This window comes from Mustela putorius, unplaced genomic scaffold (assembly GCF_011764305.1).
Source record: "Mustela putorius furo isolate JIRA1106 unplaced genomic scaffold, ASM1176430v1.1 tig00000145_pilon_pilon_pilon, whole genome shotgun sequence".
Taxonomy (NCBI): Eukaryota; Metazoa; Chordata; class Mammalia; order Carnivora; family Mustelidae; genus Mustela; species Mustela putorius.
In genome coordinates this window covers 14,756,209-14,779,923 of record NW_025421294.1, presented here as the reverse complement: position 1 = coordinate 14,779,923, position 23,715 = coordinate 14,756,209, and the positions used below count along the sequence as shown (strand labels likewise).

Here is a 23,715-nt window from a genome sequence, read left to right as displayed (position 1 = left end):
AAAGGCAAATTTTCTTGGTATTCCCAAACTAAGTTGACTTTTCTTGCAATAAAGAATTATAGTCCTTTAGGAGTCCAACTGAATGAGACACTCTGGCTTTCGCTGCCAAGTAAACGTAGCAGACCTGGGAATACAGACTTGTGTTTTCTTCATCCAACTGGATGTCACTGGAACACTGTCCTGTGGACATTCATAGTCACTTGTTCACTCCTTCAGTAAACATTTGTTGACCACCTCTTAGATGGGCTCGACTGTTGTGAAAAGCTAGGCAAACAAATATGGATATCATATTTGCTCTCATGGAGCTTAAAGTCTAGCAGCACGTGGTTGGGGGGCATATAACAACAGCAAAAAATGAGCAGCCACATTATAGTTTTTAAAAGTCATAGTAGCAGATGCATAGTTCACTGTGGAAACAGAGAAAAAAGCCCCTGACTGGACTTGGGTGAATAAGAAGGCTTCCCTATGTGGGGGATGTCTAATGGTTCAGATTTAGCCAGACCAAGGTAGAAAAGGAAGACAGGAATATCTTCTAAGCAAAGAGAACAGTGTAAAGGGCCAAGGGATGAAAACAGTGATAGAGATGGAGAGAGACAGAGAGAGAAGACTGGGGTCCCAGAAGGATTTGTATATGGCTGGACCTTAGCAATGAACCAAAGAAACAAGTGGAATCCTGGAGAAGCAGCTAAGGGCCAGATCCTCGAGGTCCTCATGGCAAGTTCTGGATTCTAGACCTTAAGTTAGAGATAATGTGGTGCGATTAATTTTTGTGGAGAAGTAAAGTGATAGGTCTGTAATTAAATCATAAAGGAAGTAAGTTTTTTACAAATCAAATTCCAGATATTATTTCACAGGTAAATACCTCAGTATATATCCCTAACAGATAAGGCCTTTAAAAAAAAATCCTTAATTCAAAGACCATTTTTATACCTTGCAAAATAAACATGAACTCCTTTTGTTATCTCATTCCTGGTCCTATTAAAATCTCCCCAGCTGTCAGCAAAATGTTCTTTTCTCCGTACTTAGTGTCCTTGAATCAGGATCCAAAAAAGGATCATTTCAATATTTCTTAAGTAACTTTTTATTTTATAGCAGTCCTTGCTTCTCCCTACATTTTTTTCCCTTTATGCCCTAATTTGTCAATAGGTCATTTCACCTGGAGGATTCCCTCACTTCAGACTAGAGAAGGCATATCAGCAAGTTTATGGTTTCATTTAATTTATAACAAACTCTACGCATTTAGGAATTAAGAAAGCATCTCAAGGAATTTATACAGTATCCAACCACGTACACAAGCCTCTCAGGTATGTGCTGATTCTTGCTGCATCCCGAACACAGCCGTCATCAAGCTTCTCCACTTAGCTCTTTGTCTTTCTTCCTACCATTTACCAGGTTTCGACACAAGGGGGCCACAGCACACTCAGTGTTGCTCTTCTGCCAGTCCCCAGGTTGGGCTTTCTGAATGAGACTGCAGTGAGCCAACACCGAATTACAGAATCAGTTGGGGACAACTGGTCTGTACGCAGCCAGGGAAGAGCTCATAACAAGAGCCAGGCACCATTTTACCATCTCTTGACAAAGCTCTTCCTTACTGCTGTCCCAGTTTGGGAGGGATTGTTTGGATAAGGTAATGCAGAAAGTTTTCCATTTTTTAAGTGACTACAAAGCAAGAATTATCCACCCACCCCAGATCAGTGTGTAGAATTTTTTTGTGTGTGTTTCCATTCTATTGGGGTTGTATCACCCTGAAAAAAAAAAAGGATACCTATTAGGTATTCAGTAACACAAAGTCATGTGCAAAGAGACCATCCTTCAACCCTACCCTGCTCTTTAGGTGTGAAGTCAGACATTGAGATGATTTGAATGTTAGTTTGATGTATTACCTTTTCTGCCAGGGACAGCACAGTGCTGGCCTGAATTATGGCCACTTGTTCTTCATTTCTTAAGTTCTACAAAAGAGCGAGAGAAATAAAGAAAAGAGGCTGAGGATAGTTAACGATAATTTGCACTATCCGAACATACTGCCCTCTGCCTGCCATAGATACTATCACATATGCATGTATGGAACATAACATTCTACTTAGTAACAGTTCTCAACAAAAAGTTCATTCAAAACATGTAAAAGGACATTAAATGTGATTTCTTTTATATCTCTAATACCGATTTGATTTTGTGTTTCTCTGCGTGCATACTTTGTAGGTTATGAGAAAAGCAGAAACCAAAATGAAATAAATAACAAGTAATCTTTTCATAGTGGTTTGATGTGATTTAATGGATTCTGTTCTCTCCTTTGATGATTTTTCAAGGTAAAAAATGGGTAACTCCTTCAACCTATATGCATCATTCCTATAATATCTCAATGAATGGTCCTCCCACTGAATTAATATGCCTTGACCCTGCCTGGAAGGTGTTTAAAAAGAAAAGAGATTATAGTTTCCTGGTCCATTTTTATGGGGCTGCCACCAACCCTACTATTTAGCAGCATTTGCAACTGCATGACTGATTAATTTCATGCTAGATGGCTCTAGGCAACAGTGAGAAGGTAATTAGCTTTAATCACTGCAGATGTGGTCGGCATTCAAATGTGAAACCAGCTCATGAAAAGCACTTCACCAGTTCTCATTTCTGCCACTGCCTTCCGGACAGCCTTACAACCCCTCAACCGACTTGTTTGATAAATGATTGATTCTCTTTAAAGAGCTACAGCCTTAAGTGAACATGGCTTCTCACTTGCTATTATTTTACACATGATGCCCTGGCAAGTATTTCTTGCTTCTCTTTGGGCAAATTCATATATTTACTGCCCTTAACCAGTTCATTACTTACCCCATTATCACCCAGGATATCAAGCTGCTTTATGAGATCAGGGATGTTCACATCCTGCAATATCAAGGAATACATTCAAATCAAAGACATAAATGCGGCTTACTATTTTATCACCGCTTGACCTGTAACAATGAGAAGACATTTTAAGAACCATACTTCCTTGGGTTGTTTTCAATCAGGCACACATGGTTTTATGTTTTCACTCTGCTTCTTCCAAGCTGCGTGAACCTGGCAAATAACTTAACAGTTCATTCTCAATTTCAACAGTTCCAAAATACCTCCTTCATAGGCTGATTTTGAGGATAAAGAGATGGTATGTGAAAGAGTCTAGGATACAGTACAAACTTGGCATTCTTTCATTAGATTTTTTTCTTATTAATTGCCAATTTTTTTGAACTATGATAAACTGTAGGTAGAGAGAAAAGTAACAGGTAATAAATAAAATCAACTAATTTCATTCTAATTAATGGAATTCTGACCTGGTTGAGATTTTGACTGCCACTTAAAAAACTACAGCGCATTCCATTTTTTAGCATTAATTTCATGCTATGGAAAATAGCTCATTTTATCTATATTTCTTGAGTCAGTTTGAAGCAGCTGAACTCTCTGAAAAAGTTCCCCTGCATATAAATTTCATCCGCTAGAGTAGGTTGTTTGAGATTTATCTAAGAAAAGTATCTCAGGAAAAGACAAAGTAAAATCCTTTTCATTTAATTAGAGCTGAATTAAAAAAAAAGCCAACAAACTCCTCTGTTTTACAAATTTTGGGGCAGTTGAGGAAGGGCAGAAGTTTAAACACCATGAAAGGGGTTTAGGATGGAAAACAAGGAAACACAATTTTACTGCCTAATTTTCCTCCCACTTTTTACTTCATTAGTACGCCTCTCTTCTCTTACAACCAGATACCAGTCCATCCAACCCTTACCACCAGGAATGGTGAGCTCTACCTCAGTTTCACAGGTAAAGAGAAGGCAACAAAAGCAGGTATTATTTGGCAGCTCAAGTGGGAGCAGGAAGGGCCATGCACAAGGTCAAGGAGAGACCAGGAACAGCAGGAGGCTTCCCAGCTTTCCCTCTGGGATTGATATCCACCACGTGATTTCATTACATTGAAGGACAATATATTTTCCAGGAGATGGAGCCACCTCCATTCAACTTTAATGTTTAAAATGGATCCCAATATCCTTAAAGACAGAAGTACATTTTATCTAAATGAACAACATGTTATAAATCATAAGTCCTTCTAAAAGAAAAATCTTCCCTAAATTAAATGTAATGGAAAGAGATGGTGGACTAGATGATCTTTAAGGTCTCTTCAAACATCAAAATTCCAAGCTTATGAATCCCATAGTACTTAGAACAGCATAACAATGGGACTCGACAAATACTTTATCTGGTATACTTGAAATCTGTTTATCAAAGTACTGGGTTTATTTAATATTTCCCCTAGATAACTTAGGGTAATTATTTTAATATTTTGAATCTGTATCTTCTTTACCCTGCTCTGTTCCTGTGTTCTCTGCTATCCCTGTTCATACATCTGTCACACATCTTTTCTTAATAATTTTTTTAAAAAAATTTATTCTAAGTAGGCTCCAATGCCCAACATGGTACTCAAACTCATAACCCTGAGTTCAAGGGTTTACTAACTGAGCCAGCCTGACACCTAGATGCAACTCTTTTCAGTTGCTACATAGTTGGTATCAAAATAACCCCCAGTGACTAAAAAACAAAAGTTTTTTAGTTTTGAACAACCTTCCCCTTTCCAATTCCCAGTTTTTCTACTTTTTACAAACATAAAAAATTGAGTATCTGCCTACCTTGACACCTTCTTTCATACAGTAGATCTGTAGAGCACTTACACCATCAGAGAATGGGTGAATTTGTAGGTTAAATGGAGGGGATCGTCTCTCTCTTTCCTTGAAATACAGTGAAGAATATATGGGAATTAAAAAAAAAAAGAAAGAAACAACTGATCAAACATTAAATCAGTTGTGTGTGTTCTCTCTTTAATGCTATTGCAGTAGCTTATCAATGTCATGTGGCAAAAAAAAAAAAAAAAATCAAACTCAAAATGTTCATGCTTTAATTTAATGGAAAAGAACTGACTGATCAACTAAGAGGTATGGTAGAAGAATTTATAGATGCTGTCGTTTAGTCTTGCAAATTTTTTGATCAGAGAAATGTCAGAAGTGAAGTTCCCATTTAAACTATATGAATATTTAGAGCTTTCAGGTGTCACAGAGAACGGTCTTTTGACCCAAGAAGTTTTATGGCTGCTAAAGGCCTTTTTGCATATTCAATCCACTCGAGCTGAAGATTTGTGAGCTACTAAACAGGACTTTGCTCTTCCTCACTGAGGAAAATGAACTTCTAACTCTATCCAGATCTAATTTGAAAACAAAACAAAACAAAAAAACAACCCCCCCCCCCCAAAAACCCTCAAAAAGAAACTCCGGGCAAAATAAGAGAGCCATCCAATGGGAAATTTTCTTATCTTTATGTATCCACATACATTCAATGAGATTCTAAGCCAGTTTTTTTTTTGTTTTTGTTTTTGTTTTTTTAAAATTTTAAGTAATCTCTACCTGTAATGTGGGGATAGAACTCATGACCCCCCAGTCAAAAGTTGCACACTTTTCTGACTGAGCCAGCTAGGTGCCTCAAAGAAGTCAGGCTTTTTCTTTTTTCTTTTTTTTTTTTTAGAGAGGGAAAGCAGGGGACAGAAAGAGAGATCTTAAGCAGGCTCCACTCCCACTGTGGAGTCCAACATGGGGTTTCATGTCAACCCTGAGATCATGACCCGAGCCAAAATTAAGATTAACTGCCTAAGTCACCCAGGTGCCCGTTTTTTTGTTTTGTTTTGTTTTTAAGCAATCTCTACACCCAGCATGGGGCTTGGACTCATGACCTCGAGATCAAGAGTCACAAGACTGAGCCAGCCAGGTGCCCCCCAGGCCAGATTCTTTGTGATACAATAAAAATCTGATTTGATTGATATGTTTTACTAAAAAAAAAAAAAAAAAAAAAGACTGAAATTTGGTCAGGTTAACCAAGGTATTTCCTAAAACAAGTTACCTTGCTTCTTGGCCTTTTGCATAAATGTGTTATAGATTAAAAAAGTTTACTCACGAATTCAAGTGTGTAACAAAATATTTTTGTATTTAACACAATTGGAAATATAATTCTTGAAACATTTTATGAGTCACAATTCAATGAAGGATGGAAATGATTACTTTAAAAGCTATGAAGTATCAACGAAGTTTGAAATCTATTATGTAAATTATTTAAAAATTATTCACTCTTGTTCTTGAAGGCAATGTGTCGAAAAGTATAGTATCTGAGCAGACAATTCTAACTTGCATCAGGTCTTGGGCAAGTTGTTCAATCTCAATTGCCTCATCTATAAAATCTCGATTACGGGTGTGAGGTAGAATGTCAGTAGGCATCTGAAATGCTTAATTTAGCATCTCACACATAGGATGCGTTCAGTGCATGTTAATTGTTAATGATTATTTTTATCATCATCATCATCATCATCATCATTTCCTTACTTCTAGCTCTAGGTTTCGAAACTCCAGCAGCTCATTCTGGTCTCGGGCATCCTGTAGTTCCTGTTGTAACCGGTGATTTTCTGCCTCCTGTTTTTCTATCTAATAAAGTAAATCCTCAAGTTAGGTGAACATTGCAAAAACCGTCTACAATTTAGCAAAGCAAGCATGGAGAGCACTTATTTAGTTGGTGAATAAATCATCCAGACTGTGAAATAAAAAATCCCAAGTAGATGTGAATAAAATAAGTCTTAGGGTTTCTCTCTAGTTATCCTTTGGTTGACTTTTTGCATCATAGGGGAAAATGCTATTGAGATAATGTCTGGGGACCCTCTGAGTAGTGAATCTGAGGGTACTAATTAGGCCTTTGCTGTGGGTCAGGGATGGTGTCCTGGCACTACATTTAATGGTGTACATAGTGGAGACTGATACTTCTTGTTTTTGAGTTACAAATGATCAGAAAAATTTCATATTAATAGCTCTGATCATATACAAAACTTTACTGAGTTCCAGTTACCCACAGAATAAAGCCAAACTCATCAATATGGATTCAAAAACCTTTATACTCTGGTCAGCACCTAGCTTTCTAGCCTTAAATATTCTCACAGTCATCTCTGTACATGCACACACTCACATGTGATCACTCGCACACAAGAATCGGGAACACCCCATCTACCGTGTGGACTAACTGCCAGGAGTTGTGTCTTTGTTCATCTCTCTGCCTAAAAGGGGATCCCTCCATTTCTTTTTCTGTGTGAGGAACTCCTACTTTTCCTTGAACACAGAACTCTAACATTCCCTACCAAAAGAGGCTTCCTTTGTCTACCCATTTATAAGTGACACCTTTTCCCTCTGTCTTCCTGTAAGAATTCTCCTGTAACGTGATGAAGCATGGAATTAAGTAAGTTTTGTAAAACATGCCTCACCCTATAAGACAGGTCCATGTCTACAAGGGACCAAACATTTTCATGATCTGTAATAGGTTTGGGGCTGCCTTGAGATATGAGCTGTGTGAGTGGGCCTTACACACAGGAACTATTTAAAATCTTGAATTTAGAAATAACAACCCAGGGGTTTTTAATCATAGGATGAATCTTACTTTCCCAAGTATACCCACTTGAAGTAGGATGTTTAGCTTTATTGTCACTGTGATTTTTTTTTACTCACAGAAACTTGAGCCCATGAATTCCCCCTTTTAGCCCAAAGAAATCAAGACTGAATAAAATCAGACAGAAGACATAATGGGAATTAGTTTTTAAGTCTAAAGAAATGTAATTAACACTTATTACCAGGCATCTCTAAGACTACTAAAAAGCTTTTTCTCATAGCCTCAGGACATAGAACAATTATAGGAAAATAAAGATGGGGAACTACTGAAATATTAGTGACATTAATTAATGTAGTCAAATTTTTTTTACAAAATCTATTTGTGGTCAAGCGAACTTTCAAAAGTTTTAAGAAGTTGACTTAGATGACCAAAGAGTGTCTACTACTTAGAATCTTACATTTGGATCCAAGATGGGATATTTGGGGAGATTCCTGGTTTTGGCAATTAACACTGGCAATCAGGTCAATGGCTCACAGGACCAACTTGTGATGAATTATCTTTATAGAGACCCTCCAACCCCGAAAGTACCAGCTCCCAATCCTGGAATACCCACCCGCCTTCTACACATCTGCGCTATCTTGTCCTTCAGAAAGGGAGGTAAGCTAAGGACTTTGCTAGACTAGAGGGGAGGAAGGATAAGCATCTTCTTTCCCTTCTCATGCTTACGAGAGTGTTGTGGTTAATTTCAGTAGCCAAGGCTACTGAATACTGGCAGAAAAAAAATCCTAAAATAATTTCTACATAACAAATGGATGAACCTACAGAATTATTTCCCTTATTCAAATGGGCTTTCAAAGTCCGTTTTTTTCCCCCAAGAATAATATATTTTGCAATTTTTTCACTAGATTTACAGAAAGTAAATACTAAAGACAAAACCACCTTAAATTTAAAATGGTCTCTGTTGTATTTCATTGCCCCAGTCAAAGCCTATGTTCAGAGACAAATCAATTTATCTACTGGGCCTAAACCATGCTTTTGCATCTTGATTTGTTGAGCAACCTCCTGGACATGCTGTTTTGTGCCTTAGATACATCTTTTAAAATATTCTCCCATTTAAAATATATATATATATGTATGTATATGTATATAAATAGCCAAGATTAGCAAAACGATTAAAAGTGAGAACACAGTCTATTCTGGGTTGCAGTGGGGTCTTGGAGTCATATTCTGTCATGCCTTGCACAAAATAACAAGTCCCATTTGTAGTGTGCTTTTTGTAGATGGACAACCACATAGTATGTGTGCACCTGTGTGTGTGTGTGTGTGTATGTGTATATATGTATGTACAGTACACAAACAGTATATATATATATATATATATATATGTATATATATAGTCAACAAATCAATAGGCTTCGGGATCACATCCCCTCAAGTCGGCACAACGCCAGCACAGAGCCATGCACACAGGCCACTAACTGATGGTAATGGCGGTGACAGGAATGCAGTTGAGCACGCAGCAGAGGAGAGCGTAGCGCCGGAAAAGCCTCCCCTTCCCCAGCCCCGGTGCCACTCCTGAGAGGACCCCCTGCTGCTCCTGGATCTCTCATCATTTTCTCCTCTGCCCCACTAGGGTGTTGCGCCCAACATACCTTTTCTAAAAGCTCCTGGTTTCTCTTAATGAAAAGTTGTTTATCTTCTACCCAGTGTGAGTCCTGTTTGACAAAGAATATTGCGCAGTCAGCATTTCAGAGTGGCACAAGAGGGCGTGTGTCGTCAAACCACTTGGCCAGAGTTGTCTTCTCACCCAGGTTGGTGGCCTGCTGATGGCTGGTAAATGACACCCACCCTTTGTTATCAGCTCCTTCCTCAAAAGATATCGGGGCCAAAGTTGCCAGGAAAATTTCACCCCCTTTTCATCGACACTCACTAATCTCTAACTTTTTCAGACTGAATAATCCAGGACCAGCCTTCCGGGGACTCAGAAGTGACCACACAGGCAAAAAGTGAAAAGGGTCAGAATGCACACAGGCTAGATACATATGGATGGAAAACATTAAAATGCAGAACCATAAATGTAGCATAGAGGCAAAGAGAGGCGGGTCTTTGTCTCAGTAGCTTGCGACCACTCTAGGCTATAAGTACAGGGCTCCTCTTCCTCTGGCCTTCTCTTTCCTGCCCAACCTCATTCATGTTGTAGCGGGGTTCACACTCTGGCCAGAAAAACACCAGGGACAGAAACATCGAGTTGAACATTCTGACACAGTTTGAGAAAGGTCACTGTGGAGAGCCAAGCCGTGTCCTGGGTATGGCCCATGCACAGGGGCTAGAGGACGGTCGGACTGAATTGTTTGCATGTGCAGAAGAACCAGCAATTGAATGCCTACCTGCCCTTTCTGAGCCAGAGTCGCTTCCAGATCTTCAATTTTGGCTTTATATCTTAGCACCTCTGCTTGCAGCTGTTCTTGAGCCTAGTGAAATCAAAATTCCAGAACTCAGTAAGTAAAATAAATGGTAACTCAGTATTTCCCCCCACCCGCCTTATGTTTCTTCATCAGAGCTCAACAAGGAAGAAAAAAAAATGTCTATGACCAAAGAACCTTTTAAAACTATCTTTAGGATCTAAATTCTTGCCTAAAACTTTCCATGGTTCCTTTTACCACCAGGTTAAAATTCAAAGTCTTCAGGTGAGACGTGAGAACTCCCATTATATTTGCAGTCTTTCCCCCACCACTCATCAACAGAATTTACCCCTGATCTGCTGGTGATCTCATTTCCTAAATATACCTTTTAACCCTACATTTCTCTCTTATTTGAATAATTCCTCTTCTGGAAAGCCTTCTCCCTCTTTGCCTCTCCCAAAACTTGCCATTCTTTCAGAGCCAACTTTGTGCCCTAAATCTAAATCTAGATCCAGATCCAGATGTATGTATGTATGAATGATGTGTATGTGGGATGAGTATGTGTATCAGCATTTTTGGACACTGATCTTCTATGGAGCAACCTATGAAAAATTAGTGGGTTCTTTGTTTTTTGCCCATACATATATTTTTCACTTATCTTAAGATCTTGATAGGTTCTTTAGTATAATGTGGAATAAAGTCAGCATTGGAAGAGATCCTTTTTCTTCCTTCCTTCCTTCCTTCTTTTTTAAGGGGAGAGAAGGTAGGGAGGAACAAAGGAAGAGGGAGAGAGAGAACCTCAAGCAGACTCCCCATTGAGGAGCCTGAAAGGGGGGGCTTGATCTCACAACCCTGACAACATGACCTGAGCCGAAAATCAAGCAATGGATGTTTAACTGACTGAGCCACCCAGGTGCTCTGCCCTCGTCCCCTCTGCCCAGTTCTTCCTTTCTTAAAAATAATCTCTTGGGGCACCTGGGTGCCTCAGTGGGTTAAGGCCTCTGCCTTCGGCTCTGGTCAAGATCCCAGGGTCCTGGGATTGAGCCCCGCATCGGGCTCTCTGCTTGGCGGGGGCCCTGCTTCCTCCTCTCTCTGCCTGCCTCTCTGCCTACTTGTGATCTCTGTCAAATTAAAAAAAAAATAAATAAGAGTTGGGACACTTAATCTCTATACCCACTGTGGGGCTTGAACTCACAATCCTGAGATCAAGAATTGCATGCTATGACTGAGCCAGCCATGTGCCCCTCCTTTTCTTATTCTTCATTGGGAGGAGAATATATCTTTGGACTGTTGAGCATCATATTTAACTTTATCAGATTAAAAAAATCCCAAACTTAATTTCACTAATCATTTTAACCTTAAATGAGAATGGACTACAATCTATTTTTCTCTTTTATCAAAATGATTACATCTTTTATTTTCATGATACTCATTCATCTATGTTATCTATTTTTGCATTTTCTTTTTTTAAATATTTTACTTATTTATTTAGAGAGACAGGGAGCATATAATCTAGAGTGGGTAAGGGCAGAGGGAGAGAGAGAATCTCAAGCAGACATCGTGCTGAGAGCAGAGCCTGATGCAGGGCTTGATCTCACGACCCTGAGATCATGACCTGAGCCAAAATAAGAGTTGGGACACTTAACCAACTGAGCCACCCAGGCACCCCTATTCTTGCATTTCTACTTTCTCTCAATTTACTCTATTACTCTTTTTTTAACATCTTGATTTGTTTTAGACTATTTTGCTGAGAATGGTTAAGTTTCTTTGACTTTCATGGCCAGAAATAACACTAAACCTTTATTTATTTATTTGAAGATTTTATGTATGTATTTGACAGAGAGAGAGAGAGATCACAAGTAGGCAGAGAGACAGGCATAGAGAGAGGGAAGCAGGCTCCCCACTGAGCAGAGAGCCTGATTTAGGGCTCAACCCGAGAACCCTAAGATCATGACCTCATGACCTGAGCCGAAGGCAGAGGCTTAACCCACTGAGCCACCCAAGTGCCCCTAAACCTTTATTTAGAGGTGGCGGTGAAGTGAGAGGAAGAACTGGTTTCTACATCATCACCTCTTCAAAAAACAAGATGTATACCATTATCTTAATTAGCCAACCCTATGTTGGTGAGAATGCTTCATACATGCTAATCATGAAAACCACAACTATTAACGTATTAGGGAATAAACACGAAGGAACACACATACATCCCTTTCTAATGATTGCCTGCCTATCTACTTCAAATCACAGTGTTTTTAAATTTATTTTTAAAATATTTTATTTATTATTTATTTGACAGATATCACAAGTAGGCGGGGGGAGGGAGCAGTCTCCCCACTGAGCAGAGAGCCTGATGCAGGGCTTGATCCCAGGACCCTGGGATCATGACCTGAGCCGAAGGCAGAGGCTTTAACCCACTGAGCCACCCAGGTGCCCCCTCAGTGTTTTTTAAAAATGTTTATATTCATTTATGTATAAATATGCATGTGTACGTAGGTATGTTACAATTTAAAAATACACAACTATAATATCTATCCCGTCCCATTAAACAACTACAAGTAGGTCCTACAACATTCCTCAGCACACTACATACCCTTTAAACTGGGAAATAGGATAAAATCACTGGGTGGGCATAATCCTTTTTGTCCCATGTGAATTAATCTATGAGGCAGTTATGGTACCAGTGGTTAGGATTGTGAACTCAGAAACATGAGGTTGATACCCTAGCTTTCATCTAACTGAGCTATATATCCTAGTTTCAACCTAGCTAATTTACATTTAACTCCTACTAAGCTATTATCTCCTCTCCTATAAAAAGGACATAGCTAAGAATAGCATCTAACTCATAGGGTTGTTTGAGGATTGCATCAGATGATGTATGGAAAGTGCTTAAAACCAAGCCTGCCACACAGCACTCACAAAATTTTAAGTATTAGTATTGTATGTATGTGGCTTTTTTTTAAAAATAAGCTTATGAGAGGCAGTTGTGATGTAATGGAAAGAACATGTGACCCAGCAAGATTTTAGGTGGAATCCAATCCAAGTTTTCTATTAATTAGCTATGGGATCTTGGGCAATTTAGTTAACCCCTCAGAGCCTCGAACTTACCTTTTATAAAACACCTGCCTTAGGGTGGTGTCATAAAAATTAAATGAGATATTGTCAGTGAAAATTCTTTGGAAGTTGTCAATGTAATGCTATGCACTTATTAACCAAGAGAAGAAAGTGGCTAACCACAGAAGTATTTTTTCCAAGCAAGGAGGTAAAAAAAAATGGATTATCAAAATTCAATATTGCCTAGCTTTGAAAATATAAGCTTTCAAATAGCAAGAATAAGAACTACTATCTTTAAAGGAACAAAAGAATCGATTTAAGTTGGTTCTAATGTCTCTAGATGCAAGGTTTGTTGACATAAAAGATAAAACAGTTCAAAAGCCGCAGTGGAGAAGATACAGGGGAAGCTATCCTACTGATATTTTTATGTGCATGGTACTTTTATGTTACGACTGCAGCAAGTCAATTCAGAGCCCTCTCCCCAGATGTATACTGACCTTGGCTTCCCTTTCAGCATCGATGATACCTCCAGTCTGCTCCTGCAGGAGGGCATATGCTCTTTGGAGGGCCTGATATTCTTTTGTTAATTGTCGAAATCGTAGCTCAGATTCCTCAGCTGCTAAACTCTTGAGGTTACAAAAAAAGCCAAAAAATAATTAGGTTATGTTGGGTCCTGTGTTCAATGTGAAACACTAACATTTGTCCACTTTATAAAGAGAAGTAAATATCTGTTTGATATGGGATTCAGTGTAATTTTATTCTTTTTTTTTGTAATTTTATTATTTTTTTCAGTGTTCCAAGATTCATTGCTTATGCACCACACCCAGTGCTCCATGCAATATGTGCCCTCCTTAATACCTACCACCAGGCTCACCCATCCACCCAATGAGCCTGGTATGGTGTTAATGCTTCATTTCCGTTTATTTAATCAACTTCCTTAGCTTATATACAGCAGGGTGACCAATAAGGGGTCAAGCAATGGGGAGAGCCAATGAGAGTCCTGTTACTATGCTGATTAAATTTGATACAGCCAATAACTATGTCCTCCTTTAGGCGGGCTTCACCAGAAAGTTCATTGTATACTTGCAGCATGTTTTGCTAGCAGTGAGCCAAGCACCTTCTTGTAATGGCGGGGACTTTCCCGGCCGGAGGCAGTCCCCGACACACCCTCCCCTCCAAAACCTTCAGTTTGTTTCTCAGAGTCCATAGTCTCATGGTTTGTCTCTCCTTCCAATTTCCCCCAACTCACTTCTCTTCTCCATCTCCCAATGTCCTCTGTGTTATTCCTTATGCTCCACAAGTAAGTTTTGTGTGGGGGAGTGGCAGAGGGAGATAAAGAATCGCAAACCGGCTCCACACCCAGTGCAGAGTCTGAGATGGGGCTTAATCTCAGGACCCTGAGATCATGACCTGAGCCGAAAGCAAGAGGCAGACACTTAACCAACTGAGCCACCCAGGCACCCTGTGATTTTCTTTTCTTTGCTTTTTTTCCCCCCCTGTGATCTGATTCTTAATTTTAAAGTATGTACATAGACATAAACACTGTAGTACTTTTAAGATGGACATCACATAAATACTTAATGTTTGTTAATATGAGGCGTTTGTTTATTTATACATATCTGATGATTGGTTACTCTTTTGGTTTGGATTACAGTCAATTTTGGATCCAAATGAGAAGAAGTTACACCTAGCTTTTGGATTCGAATGGGAGGAAATGATAGAGTTTTAATCTCAATTCTTTTCCATACATCCATATGCAACATTTCTTGATTGATCTTGAGATAAACTTAAAAATATACTTCACACAAGATGGGATTGGGAGGGAGACAAACCGTAAGTGACTCTTAATCTCACAAAACAAACTGAGGGTTGCTGGGGGGAGGGGGGTTGGAAGAAATGGGGGTGGGGTTATGGACATTGGGGAGGGTATGTGCTATGGTGAGTGCTGTAAGTGTGTAAACCTGGTGATTCACAGACCTGTACCCCTGGGGATAAAAATATATTATATGTTTATGAAAAATTTAAAAATAAAAATATCATTAAAAAATATATACATACTTTCACAGCTTTAGGTCTCAAACTTCAGAGCATAATATAATCACCAAGGAGCTTTGTGAAAAATGCAGATTTGGGGGTTCTACCCGTAAGATCCTGAATCAGGAGGTATGTAGTAGAGTCCAGGAATTTTCACTGTGATTGAACCCCCCCTAGATGATTCTGACAATGGCAGTCTACAAAGCACACTTTGCTAAACCCTGTCCTCAACTGTATCTAGAAGCTTGTTCTTCTAAGCCTCTTCCTCGGTCCTCACCTTCCTTGTGAGAAGAATTTGGGATAGTAACTTTTAAGTTTGAAAAAAGTCTTCAACTTACAGAACGGAATTTTAGACAAGTCGTAAAAGGGTTACATGACATTGGCAAAGCTATTTTCCAAGAGGTAACAAAGTAAAAATGGAGCTATTGTGTGATCATTTTGCACAGCTCAGATAGGATATAAGAAGTGCATTGCTTTCTCTCCATTTTAAATGAAAGATTTGGTGATATTATCATAGAAGACTAGAGAAGTGGAAAAGCTTACTTCATCTAAGTCATCATCAGGAGTAGCTGGTGTTCGGTCAGTTCTAAACGAGGCCATGGATGATGTCTCTGAATCCATGGAGTCCTCATCATAGCCAATAAATGGATCCAAAACAGGCCTCTAGGGGAGGGAAAGTACATATTTACTGACACAACTAGAAGTGGGTAAAGTCAACATATTATCAGGGCACCATCAACCGGCATATGTGCAAAAGGACACAGAAGACAGGGGTCCTTTAGTGCTTCTTGGAGGAAATAAACACTCTGGGAATGAACACAATAATTCCTATACAAGTGTGTCTCCTTTTGTTTCATTTATGATGTTTTTGAGGAATGGAATATCATGGATATTTTGGTCTCTTCATAGAAACATTGGAGCCTATTTTACATTACATTTTATATCATGAGGAGTTTATATGATTTGCTCTTTCCAGTACTTAAAATATAATCAAGACATTTAAAGTCCAGGCACCTATTTGGGATTATCAAATTGTAAGTTTTACCATCCAATCTCATATCCAAATCAAATAACGTACTTGATCAAAACAAAATCAAACAAATAAACAAATTAACAAAACTCTGTGGATTATAAGAGACTATACAGATATGGGTGGACTGAGTGTACCGTTACTAGTAATCATTCTCAGAATAGTATCCAAATCCAATGGAATAATAAAATCAAACTAGTATCAATAATACTCTTCAAGTGAATAATAAAAATATACTAATAATTACAGGGTGAGTATGAGACACTAATGTTGTTCACCAGGAGGCATTAAATCATGTGTATCTCTTGCATATTCTTTGTAGTCTGACTCTCCAGCTTGTCAGATAATGCCTTCGACATCAAACCTAGTGCCTTATTCGCTCAGATAAAGTCATAATAAAGCAAACCTTAAAGGTTAAAATCCATAATGTAATAATTTTTGGACTTCTAAGAACTATTAAGAGATTTTCTTCTAGCAAATAGAGCCCATGGTTTGCTGCAGTTTAGGAACATTTGATTTATCACATCTTTGCAGGAAGATTCCTTGGCAAGCCTCACTTCTTTCACAGAGCTTGTGGCAAAAACCTGATAACCTAGTTTTCCCATTACCTTAATTGGCTTGGAACTTCTTCTATGTTTTCTCCTACGGATGAGCTTTTCTCGGTCCTGGAAAACAGATGAAGAATTCAGATGTTGAGTTGGTACATGTTTCCTTCTAGGTGGTCTGCACCCCACCCCTTTGCAATTATAGAGTTGGTTTTCCCCTGAAGCATTATGCCTTTCTATTTAAAATAAGATTGTGTTTTGTAATTTTGGCAATTTTAAGGTTTGCTACTTACAGATCTTTTTAAAGATTTTATTTATTTATTTAAGAAAGAGAGAGAGAGAGAGAGACAGAGAGTGCGCACAAGTAGGGGGAAGAGCAAAGGGAGAGGAAGACGGAGGGGAAAGAATCTCAAACAGGCTTCACGCTGGGTGTGCTGGGCTTGATCTTATGATGCTGAGATCAGGAATTGAGTGGAAACCAAGAGTTGGTTGCTTAACCAATTAAGTCAGCTCCCCTGATACTTAGATATTTTTTAAGTAAAAATACACTACACCTTTTCCTGATAATCTATGTGGATCTGAGAGCCTCCCACTAAGGAGGTACACTGTCTTCTTCATCAGAATCCTTTGTTATACTTGAAGATCAAGTAGCTCTGAAAATACTCATATTTTCCCAAAGCACAATTTTTCAGTTTTCTCAAACCCAAAATTACTTTCTATATAAGTATTAAAAAAGTGCTATTTTGCATAAACTTTATTCTTTTCATTTAATCAGTTGAAAGGCATAGCAAGCTGTCTCAGACTCTTATTCTCACCTGTAGCCTCTGAAGATGGGAACAGAGTATCTACTGGGTTAGAGTAATCTAGTGGGGGTTTTTTTGGGGGGGGGTTGTTGTAGTTGGAATGTTCTGGGAAACTCAAAGAATATCTAGAAATCACAATCTATTCCCTCCCACACACAATTGATTTCTTGATTCATTGTTGCTGTGGATGGAGATATTCTGGGAATTTGGTGCTCATCCACTAAGTAGCCAACATATTTACTGTATAAATTTAAAGGTAGATTAAATAAGTGACACTTAGTTTCCCTGAAAGTCTGGATAATATGAGTCAACACATCAAATTCCCTTTTTAAAAAAATATTTTATTTATGTATTTGACAGAGAGACAGAGAGAAAGCACAAGTAGGCAGCAGCAGAAAGAGGGAGAGGGAGAAGCAGACTCCCTGGGGAGCAGGGAGCGCAATGCGGGGCTTGATCCCAGGACGCTGGGATCATGACCTGAGTCAAAGGCAGAGGCTTAACCCACTGAGCCACCCAGGCACCCCAACACATCAAATTCCTTTAAGAAACTTTTAGCTTAAGTTCAGATACTCAAAGTCAAGAAAAGTATGGCTGAGTGATTCTGGGATTTTCTAGAAATTAAGGATGTGGATGTGAAGTAAGAGGCACACTGCTTTAGAAGGCCATATTTAATACATGATCTTGTTTATGCCAGTGATCTTAACCTTTAGGATTTCTTGCCATGTAAAAATATTTTTATTATAAAACCTCAATATATCTGAAACTTTTGAAAATTTATACTTAGATTACTCTAATACAGTATATGCCTTTTAATTCAACATAGATGATTTTAAAAGGATAAACCACAAATAGTTATAACCTAAAATTATCTTTTCTCCCCTCAACAGCAATAAATCAGCTTGCTCACCTTACTCTGGAGACACTTGACTAACCGTCCCCCCCAATCCCAATTGCTGGTTCTTCAACTCTCTGGCCCTTGGCTTGGTCCTGAAGTGAGAGTGACCAGAGATAACAATAATGGAATAAAGACAGAGAGGCAAAGAGGAAACTGAAAGGCGTCTGAAGGTCTTAGTCCACTGCTGCTGGCAAAACAGGCCTTGACCAGATGTAAATGGGAGTAATAACAGCTCTACAGTCACTGAGGTCATGGTCAGAAGATCAGGACTGAAATTTCCACTCTGTCATGCAATTACGATGTCACCTTCTGCACTGGTCTCCCTGTACCCACACTGGAAGTTTGTGCATGGTGTTCAAGGCAGAGTGAAAAGTGCTTCGACAGAGGTTCATTCAACAAATATTAAACTGTACCTATGTGCTAGACACTGAATTAAATGTTGGGAAATAAGAGGCATATGATCCTGTTATTGTTGGCCAAATATTTAATCTCTGAGTCTCAGAATCTTGATACTGGAATGCAATTATAAGGTATACCCACACTACCTACCTACTCACATGACGATGCATTTGGAAGTTCTTTTAGGGTGTTCTGCAGCCACTATTTGTGTTACCAAACTAGTTAACAAAGGATTATAACTGAAAATGTATAAATCAGTTTAATAATATCAACTATCTTTGGAGTAGAGGCTCTTCAACCTACTTATGTATTGAATATATAAACGTGGGCCTTTAGGGCTAATCAGAAATTATTAAGTGCTTCCAGTGTATGTTGATTTCTCAGCTACTTGCCCTTGGAAACAGCTTAGAGTTTATAGGTTCATCAAGACCTACCCTTGTGAGCTCATCAATAATGTTCTGCTGCTCAATGACTTGAAGTTTTAAAAACTCCGTCTCTTGTTCTTCATTAGCTTGATCGAGGTCATTCAGAGATTTTAATTTCTTTAAGGGTGGGTGGGATGTTATTTTTTCTCTCTGGATTAGAAAAGAAGAAAGAATAGGTAGAGACTTTAAAATTCCCAAACTTGAACAGTTCACATAAAATATCTGTAGAAACTTTATGAGGCTCCAGCTAAATGTGAAAATTGCTCAGCTTCACAGATGCCATCAACGAAAACTCTCAAGTATATTGTATTTTCTACATGTCAAAATCATCAGGGATGTCTGAAGATCTCGATAGCTGTGCTGTAAGTCTGTTAAGAGTGCATGAGCTTATCACCGTCCATACATAATTCAAGTGGTAGCATCTATTTCTCAACTATTACGCAATGTCTCAGAAGATGAGAGCACCCATCGTACAGTTCTATAAAGAGCACGTTAGTGAAATTCTTGGAAGGAAGTCTCTGTGGCTGAGGAGCTATGTTGAAAGTTTGCTTCTCTATTGGGAAGATTTTGGAAAGTATGCAAATCCCAAAGCACTCCTACCATTCTGCAAATTTAGAAACCCCTTTAAATTCAGAGCCAGCAACTTTCTCTTGCTTTCTTCCTTTAAGGTTCCTTGTTTACACAGGGAAAAACCCCAACTTTCATGAATAGCATTGTATTTTAAAAACAAACTCGGAAAGAGCAGTAAGTCAGGTTAGTGGTGTAACATAAAGAGGGAAGTTGCAGTCTTGCAGAGTCTGTGATACACACCATTTCTGAATTTTCCTTAGTAACGGCTTTTAACTTCTCTTCCATGCGTTGCAAAGACACCATCAGCTCATCGTTCCTCTTGGCGAGGCACTTGTTCCTTTCCAGAAGAGGTTTACATTGTTTCTCAGTTTCCCGCACACGTTTTAACTGGGAAGACATAAGTTATAATTTGTCTCTTGTGCTGGAGTGGATGTGGGGGCAGAAGGAGTGAACTGACAGGGGTGAAACCTACCCAGGGCCACCTTGGTCTGCTTCTTTCTGTGTCTCAGAACTGACCATGTCCATCCTTCATTTAACAGCCCGACTGCTTTGTTTTCAGTTTCCTCTAATGGTCTGCCATCAGAGTATTCACAACTGTGTACCAAGTATTACCTTCAAGGAGGTGTGGCCAAGGTTCTGCTTTTAGAAATGCTCAGGAAGAGCAATTGCATGCCTTGCTTGCCCTTGATTCTTCCAGCCCAGTTATCCTGCACACTCAGCCCCCATCTCATGCTGCTCATACCTCTCCCCAGGCCTACAATGACCCCTCACTGGCTCAAAGAGATAAAGCAGCTAGTGTGAATCACAAGTCACTAAGTAGTGCAACCAGGACCCAAACCCAAGCCTGGTTGTCACCAAAACCAGTTCTTCCCATGAGAGATGTTGCTACGACTCCTAAAACCGTACTAAGGCTGTTCATTCATTTTTTAAAGTTTTTTTTTTTTTTTTTGTAATCTCTACACCCAATGTGGGGCTTGAACTCCTAGCCCCAAGAGCAGGAGGCTCATGTTCTTCTAAGCCAGCCAGATGCCCCAAGGATGTTTACTTTTAAGAAAATGTTACTGAGGAAAAAAAAATACTCTCAAAACTTTATTGATATTTGTGTTTAAGAATATTTCATTCTCACCGAGCTTAGGAAAAGTATGATTATATTCTTACCCACCCAAAATTAAGAGTGACCATATTCTGGTTTGCTAGTTAGTCTAAGGCAGGGTTTCTCAACGTCTGCACTCTAGACATTCTGGGCTAGATATTTTTTGTCATGAGGAGATGTTCTGCATTGTAGAATGTTTAGCAGCATCCCTGGCCTCTGCCCGCTAGATGCTGGTAACATCCTCCCAATTGTGACAATCAAAAATGTCTCCAGATACTGCCAAAACTGCCTCTAGCTGAGAACCACTGGTCTAATTTTATGAATGCTATCTTGGGGTAATTGTTAATAGTCCCCCCCCTTTTACTCTCAAAACTCCCGTTTACACTTAAAACTCTCATTTATGGTTCCTCTATACATAACAATTTCCATTTTCATGTGAAAGTTCCTGTGCTTAGTTCAGTGACTTTATACTAATGTTTCTGAATGAGTATGTACTGGGGGAGGGGTACTTTAGCAAGGAAAGTGGTGGGGTCTATCAATCAGAATCATCTGACAAGACTTTAAAGTACTCACCCTTGTTTTTGAGAATTTAACATTTTTGGAAGTACTGGGGTAGGAGAATTAGCTACCTATAAATATTTGAAACAGCTGCTTGTGGGATTCTAAAACAGTACTTCCCAACTGTATCCTAACTGCCATTTGGAAACCCATTTTATATCAAAGGCCAAAATTTTTCATAACCTCATTTAGTCCTCAGATTCAAGTTTCAGTGTCTGAAGAAACCATATTAAATATGAAACATATACAAGGACAAAAAATAATTCCACTAGGTTCATTATTTTAAACTTCATCTCTTTTCTGAAGGTCAATGACAAGGGTTTTAAACAGTTAAATTTACTTAGTAGATGCTATTTACAGAAGATGCAGAAAAACACATGTAAAAGAAGATATCAGTAATTCTATCATACCATACATTAGTAAGACCCAAAGTACCTAAAAAAAAAAAGTTCCTTTTAAAAGATATAACTTAAATATTATAAAGTGTGAAAGTCAATATAGATATTCATGAAACCATTAAAAGAAAATATCCGATATAGTGCAACTGACATCAGACCAAGACTTTAAGTCAAGAAGTGTTACTAAAGATAAAAAAAAAAAATCAGGATGCAAACATTTAATAAATCTTAATTTACATGTACCTAGTAATATAACTTCAAATATATATATAAAGCAAACTCGACAAAACTAAGAATAGATATGGACAAATCTGTTGGGAGAAGAAGCACACAGAAAAAGTATAAAGATATAGGAGATTTTAAACAAGACTACTAATGAACTTCACTCAAAACCCTTGCAATGATTGCAAAGTATACCTTCTTTTTATGAGAACATGGAATGTTTCTAAAATTGACAGTATGTTACCATCAAAAAGTAGATTTCAACAAGTTTTTAAAGAATGAAATGATACAAAGTATTACTGACTAATATAACATTGCATGTCAACTGTACTTCAACTTAAAAAAAAGAAATAATATGAAGTATATTCTCTGACTACAATGGAATTAAGGTAGAAATCATTAGTAGAGAGATAACTCAAAAATCTCCAAATATTTAGAAGTTAAGCCTTACGGTGCTAAGTAAACCATGGGTTGAAGAAGAAATCATATATTAGAAAAGATTTTGAAATAACAATACATTATGACATAAAAAATGTATGGGATGAAGCTAGTCATGCTTAGAGACTTATATGACTTAAAATGTATATATTTGGAAAAAACAAAATGCTGAAATTATAACTTCTTTGTATCAAGAACTACCATTAAGAATGTACAATGTGGGGCACCTGGGTGGCTCAGTGGGTTAAAACCTTTGGCTCAGGTCATGATCCCAGGATCCTGGGATCCAGCCCAGCATTGGGCTCTCTGCTCAGCAGGGAGCCTACTTCTCCACCCCCCCCACCTGCCTGCCTCTCCGCCTACTTGTGATCTGTCAAATAAATAAATAAAATCTTTAAAAAAAAAAAAAGTACAATGTAAGGCACAGAGCCACAGAGCAGGATTTTTTTTTTTTTTTTTAAGATTTATTTGTGTGTGTGTGTGAGAGAGAGACAGCATGAGAGAGCATGGGGAAAGGGCAGAGCGAGAAAGAGAAGGAATCTCTGGCAGACTCCATGCTGAGGCTGGAGCCTGACACAGGCCCGATCTTAACACCCTGAGATCACGACCTAAGCCGAGACCAAGAGTCAGACATTTAACCGACTGAGCCACCCAGGTGTCCCCAGAGCAGAATATTTTAAATACAAATATACAAAAATGATATAAAGAATTCCTAATATTAATAAGAAAATAAAGGCAACACAAAAGAAAATTTTATGAAAATCAAAGGGCAAATCACACGACACCCCAAAAGCCAAAAGATATTTGATAATTCACTCAACTTCCTTATTATGGAAAGTAAAAATCAAAATCCTACAATCAGAATATTGCTCATACCCACCATACTTACTAAGATGATCAACGATCTGTGCATGTTGGCAAAGCCGGGGAGAAACTGCCAAGTCTCCCACATTGGCGGGAGAATAGGAATACAGGAATGCAATTGTTCTCACAACTGTGGAGACCCAGCAACCAGTACTAAGGCTGACCACATGCACACCCTACAACCCAGTCATTCTGCTCCTTGGTAAGTTCTCAGCAGAAAAGAACACATTTTCTCACCAAAGACATGCAGCAGCACTACTAATATTGAAACTGCTAAGAAACACTATGAATGCCCATTAGTAATCGAAGAGGAAATATACTGTGGTGTATTAACTGAATACAATAGAGTAAGAAAATGAATGAGTGGACACATCTAATACAGTGAGTGACTTCCACAAATGTAATGCTGGGCAAAAAAGCCAAACACAGAAGAGTGTAGGATGCCATTTACGAAACATTTAAAGAATGGTGATGCATGTCTACAGTGACAGAATTCAGTGAGTAGATTAGCTCTGGAAGGATGTGACTAGTAGAATTCCCAAGAGAGGGAGGCTCTGAGGCAC

General features: G+C 38.6%; 1 protein-coding gene across 10 annotated transcripts in view; it reads right to left on the bottom strand.

The window, feature by feature from the left end:
- The window catches only part of JAKMIP2 (janus kinase and microtubule interacting protein 2), a 164,791-nt gene that overhangs the window by 28,078 nt on the left and 112,998 nt on the right, over positions 1-23,715 (bottom strand). For 8 of the 10 annotated variants that reach the window (XM_045075327.1, XM_045075328.1, XM_045075329.1 and 5 more), the window contains exons 6-16: positions 19,820-19,966; positions 19,019-19,159; positions 16,551-16,607; positions 15,456-15,575; positions 13,376-13,504; positions 9,813-9,896; positions 9,078-9,140; positions 6,381-6,479; positions 4,647-4,745; positions 2,827-2,880; positions 1,884-1,949 (exon numbers count right to left, since the gene is read on the bottom strand). In XM_045075327.1, coding sequence (XP_044931262.1) covers positions 1,884-1,949; positions 2,827-2,880; positions 4,647-4,745; positions 6,381-6,479; positions 9,078-9,140; positions 9,813-9,896; positions 13,376-13,504; positions 15,456-15,575; positions 16,551-16,607; positions 19,019-19,159; positions 19,820-19,966 — 1,059 coding nt within the window. The remainder of the gene's footprint in view (positions 1-1,883; positions 1,950-2,826; positions 2,881-4,646; positions 4,746-6,380; positions 6,480-9,077; positions 9,141-9,812; positions 9,897-13,375; positions 13,505-15,455; positions 15,576-16,550; positions 16,608-19,018; positions 19,160-19,819; positions 19,967-23,715) is intronic. The other 2 variants (XM_004744671.3, XM_004744674.3) reach the window with 1 other exon arrangement.